Genomic DNA, 9,350 nt, shown 5'->3' with positions numbered 1-9,350 from the left:
ACAAAACCTTCTCCACACTGTACACACATACCAGTTTACCTGTGTTTTACCTCAAATCTCCTCTCTCACTCAACAAGTACTCAGTTCTAGGCACTCAATACGACCAAAGTCAAACGCAGGCTGGTTACACACTTAGTATGGGATAGGCCCAACCTACAGGGCTGCAACCTACATTGCTCTACTCAACAGTAGACGTCATTCAAACTTGTCAGTGTGGGAAATGAAACCAGGGCTACACTATACTTAGCAAAAAGCCCTCTACAGTGGAGTTTGTCTCCTATGACTCCCATACCCTTCTTTCCCGAGGTCAGACAAGCCAAAGCAATGGTCATCAGGGAACTCTATTTCAGCAAGCTGGGAGTTTCTGTTCTCTTAAAAATTAACACATCCAAATGGGATTCCCTGCTTCCCAAATCAAACAGGTACAAGAGACAGGGCCAAAAGCACAAACAAGTAGTACAGTTAGTAAACTCCACGTTTAATAATTCATTTACATCTACAATGTCTCCTCACTGTCCTCTGGGATCAATCTCCCATGATGCTCTGCTGAGTACTGAGTCAGGCTGAGTTCCGGCATGTTCAGCAGGTCCAGTTACAGTTATTCTGAACGGCTCAAATCCAAAACAGTATCTCCAAGGAAATACAGACATTCCAGTCTCCAAAGAATGTTCCAAAGGTTTATCCAGAGTGAGTCGTCCTTGTTTAATTTCAGCAGAAGGTCACCCAGAGTGTGTGCTTACAAAAAAGGCAGAAGGAAAATCCATTTCTTTTTAAAAAAAGGTCCTAATCTACTTTCATCAAGCATTGAGGACATGAGGACAAAGAAACCCATCATCACAAGTATACCAGGACATGAAAATATATATATATATATTTATATATATATATATTTATAAAATGTCTTTATTACTCCATAGATACACTTTTCACAAGACGTCATGGGAGAGCGAGTTTAAAAATGAAGCGCCGCTTCATCTTATATCACAGAACATTCTCATTTCATTAAAAAAAAAAAAAAATAGACAGGGGAAGGAAAAAAAAAAATGAAACAGCACACAACCCCAGGAGCAGTCCCAAAATACGCAGGATTAAAAAAAATGACAAAAAATGGGGGGAAAAAAAAAAAGCCAAGACAATATTTACTTCTTTAGTGCCACCAAGGCAGTGTCGCAGTGCCTGGAGAAGATGTTAGTTATGTCTGCAGCAATTCCCAACTGTTCCTTGGTTGCAAGCATCGGTCATGAATCAAAAAAAAAAAAAAATCAAAACAAGAAAAACTGAACCAAATCAAGTTCATGAGGAGTCAGAATCTTGGATGTCACTGAGGGAGGGGTGAGCACAGAGAGGGTGGGAGGAGGAAGTGACACGTCATCCCTCGAAATCCGGGCTAGAATAAATCCACCAATCACAGGTCGTCAGATCTAGTAGATCACCTCGTATACTGTGGCCTTCTTGTCGCCAGATCCCGTCACAATGTACTTGTCATCTGCGGAGATGTCACAGCTCAGGACGGAAGAGGATTCCTTTGACTGTAGCAAGGAACAGAAATGTGCTTAGTGGTAGTAAAACAGATTTTTAAATTCACAATTCGATTTGAGTCATTAATATTAATTAGCATAATCAAACTGAGCATTCAGTAATCATTCTAATCTGTCACAAACAAGTGAAAGGTCAGCAGGTTACTCTTGGGAGAGCTAAGCACAATGACGACATTTTTACCGCATAAAATTTGTCTGTATCCTCATTTCATTTATTCAGCAAAACCTGAGTACTTTATACTCCTCTGCCTTCGGCATTCAAACTCCTTCCATCTTGTTTTTCTTTTCAAGGTCTAAAACCATTTTAGTCACAAATCATTCAGTTTGTGTCTCATAATACACTACTTCACTACTGCATCCAAGCAATCCATCAAATCGTGATCAGAGCTCCGTTCTGGCTTTGTGTTACAGGTTGACGAGAACTGTCTAGCTAGCCTGCTGTCGCTGTGCCCTTTTGGAACCAAACACAGTCAGTGCACGTCTGAGCACGCCTGCACAACACAGGCATTGATTGCCATACCTGGAATATGCTGGCACCGTAGGGAGTCCTCCAGGCATTCAGCAAATTGTCCTTCCCCGTGCTCACAAACCATTTACCTTTACAGAGGAAATGAAACACATACCCACTGAGCAATGGAAAAAAAAAATACAACCCTAATGGGAAAAGGACACAGTCAAGGTTGTGCTGAACAACTAGAACCACTATAGTAGGGCCTATTCAGGCATGGAATGCACTGGAAAATGCAAGGGGATTGTGAGAGTGAGTTTGACGGAGAGTGTGTGTGTGTGTGTGTGTGTGTGTGTGTGTGTGTGTGTGTGTGTGTGCCTTGATGTTCTGCTATTTCATCAGAAAATGAAGAACAAGCCTTTCCACCTCACTGTAATAAGGCAGCACTCCAAATTAAGGCTCTGATTTGTACTGTTGTTTATCTTGCAAGATCTCTTTATAGTTCTCCTATTTCCTCATGCCCTTAAATCAAAACCAGATGAACTGACTAAAACACACGAGCTTGAGGAGAAAAAGCTTTCAGCCCTGGCTCTTACCACAGTAGGCAAATTTGAGGGAAAGGACACAGCTTTCATGGAGGTGGAGCTGGTACTTGTCAGGTTTGGTGTGGTGGAGCACCTCCACATTACTGCTCTCCATCCCCACTGCCAGCCATTCACCCGTAGGACAGTAGCCCAAAGAGAAGATCTGTGCAGGGGGGGGAGGAAATAAATAAATAAATAAATAAATAAATAAATAAATAAATAAAACATACTAGTGAGGAACGGAGATTTATTTACAAAGAAGATAAGCATGGATACCGGACAGGCTGAGGCAGAGGAGGTGAATACAGGAAGGAAAAAAAAAAAAAAAAAAAAGACATCCACACAATGTCATGAATTCAAGATTTAGTCATTTCATGAGTTTTTCTCACTTTAATGAATGGTATTTAAAACCCCCCCCAAAAAAACACTGAATGAAATGGATTAGGAAGGTCATCGTTAAGTCACCCCTTTTGACAGGAAATGCTGAGGCATTTAGGAAGGCAAGCCAAGCAACTGGGTTGTTTACATTCCTTCATCTCAGACACAAAGCCTGATTATTGTGTGTGGTTTGTAATACAGAACAGATGGTTTAACTAATGATAGAGAGTAGGCGGATGCAGCGCTAACTCCAAAAGGTGTGCGTGAAGTTCTATGCTCGTGTTTCCTCGGGCGACGAGGCAGGTGTGCTGAGGTTGGCTGTATACCTGAGAAGTGAAATCGTGCTGTTGGAGCTGCCTGCCTTCACGCAGGTCCCATGAGCGAACCGTGTTGTCAAGGCCTCCCGTCCACAGTTTAGTGCCATCGTGTGAAATATCTATACAACTTGCTCCGTCTGTGTGGCCTTGGAATTGCCTGAAGGATCCAGGACAAGAGCTTATGTATTATCTCCCATAAAAGTACAGATACATCTTTTTTTTTTCTTTTTAATAGGAGCTGAACATACAGGTGTCCATCACCATGAGAACAAGGTCATAAGGACAGCGAATGCTGAAGAGAATTGGGATTTAATGCACGTTCATTCCAGGTCCACATCACAACATCTACTAATATCTCATTGGTCACAATGCTGTAAGGTTATAGCAATGACAAGGAATCACCGCCCACAATCCCAGAGAAAAAAAAAAAGGAGATAATACATCTGTTTGGATGGGCGCTAATTCCATTCTTCATTTGCACCAAACAAGGTGATCTTGAATCGTCAGTTACCGTGAATGACATCTTCGAGGACATATACCATTTTAAAATACAGACAAAAACACACTCACACACACTCGCAAACAAACACATGCTGTGTCTTACCTGACAAGAGTCTGGTTGTGGAGGTCCCAGACAGCGATGTTTCCATCACTGCAGCAGGAGAAGCAGACCTTGGCATCAGGGCTGATGGCCAGAGCGTAGCAGGCCGGGGCAGAGGAGGTGAGCTCGGCTTTGATACGGGGTGTCTGGGAGGCTAGGTCCCAGATGGTCAGTGTGCTTGCCTCTCCTCCGACAATCAGCGTGCGTCCGTCAGGAAGAAGCTTGCAGGAGCGGATGTAGTTTTCCCTGTTCTGTTACGAGACAGAGTGACAAGGGAGAAAATGTTAAACAGCACAGAGACAAAAAAAAAAGACATAATTTTCTTGCCTGTTGACATAATTACTACCTCTCCCTTGAGTACAATTTGACCTTTATAAAAAAAAAAAAGAAGAAAAAAATTGTGTGATTGGATTTGTCTATACAGCAATTCAGAGAAGATTCCTGGCCTCTTTTTACCACATATGCACAGTTTTCAACTGAGCTGAGGACAAGACAGCAGAGCGCTATCAGACAACCACGCTGACTGGTCTCTCATTACAGGCTGTCGTTCACTAAAATTACGCGTGGTTTTTTTTTGGTTAAGTGAAAGGCAGAGAGAGCTGAGAAAGGTCGGGTCCAGAGCTCCCACATTCTGGCGTTCCCGCACAAATGGCTTAGCCAAGCTCTGAGAGCTTTGTGTACACAGTTATGGAGAAACGACCACACATTTTCAAATTAACACAGCATGTCAGCAAAGCGTTCAGGGGAAAAAAATCAATAACTGTGGGCTTTCAGACAAATGAAATGAGTCCATAATGTCTGCACAATTGCTCATCAAAACTTGAGCACATTCTCAGCTCAGATGGAGCAGTACCAGAGACAGAGCTGAAAATATCTCGTATGGAATATAATCGAAGGACTGGATAGAATATTCCAATATCTCAAACGTTATTCATTCACCCAAATTGAATAATGACAGAAAAATTCATTCATACAATACGACTGACCACTGGAAACTGACACAGGGATGGGCTTGATATCGTATCAATAGTTTTAAAATATTTGGATGTTCTGTGGGTTTAGTAACAGGCCTAGTACTGAGAGTAAGTGAAGGTGCAGTTACAGATGGAGCCATTTGGGAAGTTGGATAAGTTTTATAGCTGTGGTGTGCAGTTATATAATGGTCAGTCGCTGTATTTTATTTCAGTGGTAACTGTGAGAGAGCATATCTTATTTAACAGGCCAGCTCTTACCAGGCAGTCCAGTTGGGACACCGGGCTCTTGCTCCCCGGCTGACTGATGTCCCAGATCTTAACGCAACCTTTGCCGCCGGTGTAAACGTGGCGCGTGGGGTTGCTAATGGTTACGGCACATACCACCTCTCCGTGGCTCAGCGTGTTGATCTGACGGGCGTGGCGCGGGATGCCTGGGCCAATCAGAGCGTCCGGAGGAAAAGGCACGGGCTGCATCTGCCCGTCAGCGCTAACGTGGAAGGAGTATGCCCTGTTTTTGGCAAAACAGATCCATTAAACTAGATTAAAAACTAAAAACAAGACTACAATCAGGGATGAAGCTTTCACACACACTCAGAGGAACAGCACTAAGACCATTAATCCGGCCTTCAGCCTTAGCCTTCAGGCTCCATTTCACAAAAATGTATCAGAGTTGTACTGCATAATTACTTTATTAATATTCATTTAGCTAAAGCAAGGATAAAGGATACAGATGAAATCTAAGAGAATTTCGAAGGTTAAGTGGGGCAAAGATTAAGCTCCTAAATTAAACGAGGATGAATGAAAACCAAAGTAAAAAAAAGTGCTTAGGGTGGCCATAGACACATTGGATAGGTTAAAGTCAGAATATCCCGTATACAGTGCGGGAGAGCTTCTGTGAGATGGATCTATATTCCCCGTGGAATGAAGCATAAGGACTTACGGCTTTCCTCCAGAGATGGAGGTCAGACTGGCTGGGAGACCGGGAGCTCTCATGTGTGGATGTGGGTCAAACCCCCCCTGTGTGAGCACAGACACAGACGCACGGTGAGTCACAAAGTGCCAGGTTAAAACAGTGGTTTTTTAATTCTGCCAATGTAAACAATATCCAATTTTTCCATGATGTAAGAGAAACACACAAAAGCTATATTTCGACCTTTCAAAGTTTGCATATTCTAGCTGAAAACATGAGGCTCTTAAAACATGAGAGTGCAGTAAAGTGTTGTCTTTCCCCTTAAGCCTAATTTACACTCACTTCAAAGGCTCCCAGTTAGCTGTGTTACCTCCCCTACTGACTGAGACAGTGCTCAGACAAGCAGCACAAGCATAAAGGCAATATTGAGAGAACAAATGCATGAAACATAACTGAATGCAAATTTGGCCTAAAGGAACACAAGAGAGTACAGCAGCTAATAAAAATAACGTAAGAAGAAGAAGAAAAAAAAAAAAATTCAGAACGCCACCACTGCCGAAAGAGAACGCGAAGGAGACAAAATTCTTCGAAGGAGGCAAAGAGAGACAGGGTAGAGAAGACAGAGGGAGGGAGAGAGGGGAGAGAGAGACGTACCATAGGCGTACGCCCGTAGGCTGCGGCCGCGGCAGCGGTCATTTGAGGTGAGATGTGTAATCCAGCGTAGACTCCCGGGCTGGTCAGGGAACCGTTCATCTCATGATGCCCCATCATCGCAAACGGAGCGGCGTACGACCCGGTGATGGACAGCGGCGTCCGCAGAGCAGGGGCTGCTGGGAGATAAAGAGAATATAATGAACACTCCGAGCTCCATTAATGTGATGACCTATTCAAAAATATGCAAAGGCTCCTCAGAGGCTGAGTGGTTTGGAGTGTGTATTGGAATGTGTGCGACTGGCGTTTGTGTTCTATTGGAATGTGTGCGAGTGGGGTTTAGGTTCTATTGGAATGTGTGCGAGTCGAGTTTAGGTTCTACTGGAATGCGTGTGAGCGGGGTTTAGGTTCTTGCGTTGCAGTGTGCACGAAATGTCCCCGTGAGAATATAAACATCCGACAAATTGTGGACCCATTGGGGACATCTGCCGGTCCCTATTTAGGAAAATCATTTGTGCGTGTGACTTTACCCAGTGCCTCCATGCCAAGAGGTTTGCCAGGGATGGGCCTCAGCCCTGGAGTTGTGCTTGTTCCAGGCGTTGGTGCATCATTACGTGGCGTTGGGGTATTAGATTTCAAACCCGGTGTGGATGACTTATCATTCTGCCAAAAAAAAAAAAAAAAAGAGAAGCTTAGATATTACCAAAAAAAAAAATTCTCACAAGGCGAAATACCACAACTGCCGCCGCCCCCCCCCCCGCCAAATCCAGAGTGAAAATTTGAGTGTGCGCTCAACATAATCCAATCTAACTCTGACATTTCATTATGGCCATGAGGGAGTTGTAAAGCATCGTTATGACTCAAACCCATCTCAGCTGTGAAGAGGACGGTGTCCCTCTTCATCCCTCGTTTCTCTTTAATCTCCTCTCACTCTCTGTCGCCCTGAGCCTGGGCTACTTAAGCTCATTGAGGTTATTAGCTCTGCACAGATGTGCCTGATCTGCACTATTTTGACACTCACTGATGGATGTACAGACAGGGATGAAGCACGCACTGACACTAATGCCTCAGCTAGAAAATGGACCGAGAAAACAGGGGCACTGGGTTGCCGTGGAAAGCAAACATACTTTTTTGCCTGTGACAAAACACCCATGCACACATTTGAACCCTCCACTGTTTGACGCATTCAGCCTCTCTCTTGCTCTCCAAACATGCCTGCACACACACACACGCGCGCACACACACACACACACACACACACACACAATTTCTCCAAAACAAACACAGCATCACTATAATCTCCTAAACATATTCCCTAACACAGACGGCCCCTGTGGATCTTACGTGTGGGTGGTCCTTGGCCTTAGAGGAGGGGGTGCTGCCGGACGAGGCTACGGACGCTGGGCTGTTGGGCGCGTCTTTCTTCAGCACCCGTGCCTTGTCCAGGCCGTTCTCTGGGGGAGAGTGAGCTGGGCTGACCCTTGGTGTGGCCGGATCCTGGGAACATCAGGGCGCACCGATCAGGACCACCTCCATTTCACTCAGTTTCACAAGGCAGAAGGCCTCGTGTTCAATACACCAAAAAAAAAAGGGAAATGCTAACTGTCGACGCCCAAATCAAAAAAAAAAAAGACTGCGCTCTGTTCTCACCTCGTTGGACACGTCGACAACCAGATCGTCGCTTTTGTCGCCGTCGCTGTCCTGTTGTGCGAAGGAAGAAACATTAGACATTCGAAATTTTGATTTTTTTTTTTTTTTTTAATATTTGTTGAGGGTAGCCTCAAAATTGCAACATTTTTCATCACAAAGTGCTCCCTCTCTACAATGCTTAAAAGCTGCTATCTGTAACCCGCGGTTTGAATGTTAGTTGGTGGGACCGGACCGATTTGCTCGATGTTCGGTGCTTACATATCGGCTCATGCTGTCTTTCTCGTCCACTTTGCGTTTCTTTGAGTCCAGGCTGTAGTCTGAAGACCCTCTGTGCTTCTCACTGGCTCGCAGACTGTCCGAGGGTGAGACGGAATTATTCTGGGAACACAGACGTACAAACTTCTGTAAGCATCCGAATATAGCTCAGATAATCTGTATTAATCTAAAATAACCGATCCTGCTACTGTGGTATTGGACGGTAATTACGTTTACTATTAGCAAATTCTGTCACGACAATCATTTCAAAAGTCAGGGACAAGTATAGAAATTCTAACCATACTTGTAGCCAAATTCTACATATCAACAGTACTAACAACCATATAACACTCTTATAACAAGGCAAAAGTATGCCTATAAGCATGTAATACCATTACTTTACCAAAGATATTTTTTATTTAAAAAAAAAAAGAAAACAAAAGAGAGAGAGAAAATAAAAAAACGGTTCAACAAGTGTGTTTGCTGTGGAGATTTCTGCTCTTCTACCTTATACAGACACAGAAGTGCTAGCTACAGAGGCTAATATCAGAGGCCAGCGTAGAGAAGCGGTGGCTTTCAATGAGTCGTGTCTGCAAATCCCTGCCCTTGTAAAGTGTAAACAGGTCTGGAGCAGGGGTTAAGCTGAGAGCCATGTTAGATGAGCCAGGACTCTGAGGTATGGGAGTTAAGGAGGAGGGAGAGGGGGAGAGATTGGGTGGGTGGGGGGGGGGTGGTTGGAGGTATCTAAGTGTGGCAAGGGACCATGAAGCCAAGGAGGCAGGACAGCTGAGCAAACTCCCCTCTAAAAAAGCACTCTCTCTAACCCAGAGCAACCACATACTTTTTAAACAGTCTGGACAAACCCCTAAAGGGCCCCCGGCCAACGGCACGGCACATTACTGAAAAACACAGTGCCAACTGGACAGCAGGCCCGTTCGAAAAGAGATCCCGACAGTACGAGGGGGTGAGCGACTAATGAGGGTGGGGGGGGGGGGGGGGGGGGGGCAACGCAACATAAACAAAGCTAACCAAAATCAACAGCCC

At 44.4% G+C, this 9,350-nt stretch overlaps 1 protein-coding gene across 18 annotated transcripts in view; it reads right to left on the bottom strand.

Moving 5' to 3' along the window:
• Positions 1-1,248: 1,248 nt before the first annotated feature.
• The window catches only part of tle3b (TLE family member 3, transcriptional corepressor b), a 26,507-nt gene continuing 18,405 nt past the window's right edge, over positions 1,249-9,350 (bottom strand). For 7 of the 18 annotated variants that reach the window (XM_030794249.1, XM_030794251.1, XM_030794252.1 and 4 more), the window contains 12 exons: positions 8,310-8,429; positions 8,052-8,102; positions 7,746-7,898; positions 6,932-7,064; positions 6,405-6,577; positions 5,781-5,857; positions 5,099-5,348; positions 3,870-4,117; positions 3,275-3,422; positions 2,583-2,733; positions 2,059-2,135; positions 1,249-1,529 (listed from right to left, as the gene is read on the bottom strand). In XM_030794249.1, coding sequence (XP_030650109.1) covers positions 1,422-1,529; positions 2,059-2,135; positions 2,583-2,733; positions 3,275-3,422; positions 3,870-4,117; positions 5,099-5,348; positions 5,781-5,857; positions 6,405-6,577; positions 6,932-7,064; positions 7,746-7,898; positions 8,052-8,102; positions 8,310-8,429 — 1,689 coding nt within the window. In that variant the 3' untranslated portion in view covers positions 1,249-1,421. Of the gene's footprint in view, positions 1,530-2,058; positions 2,136-2,582; positions 2,734-3,274; positions 3,423-3,869; positions 4,118-5,098; positions 5,349-5,780; positions 5,858-5,976; positions 5,982-6,400; positions 6,581-6,931; positions 7,065-7,745; positions 7,899-8,051; positions 8,103-8,309; positions 8,430-9,350 lie in introns of all 18 variants that reach the window. The other 11 variants (XM_030794239.1, XM_030794242.1, XM_030794243.1 and 8 more) reach the window with 7 other exon arrangements.

This window comes from Chanos chanos, chromosome 2 (assembly GCF_902362185.1).
Source record: "Chanos chanos chromosome 2, fChaCha1.1, whole genome shotgun sequence".
Lineage (NCBI taxonomy): Eukaryota > Metazoa > Chordata > Actinopteri > Gonorynchiformes > Chanidae > Chanos > Chanos chanos.
Note: the sequence above shows the minus strand (reverse complement) of the source record. Positions and strands in the feature narration are given on the sequence as shown.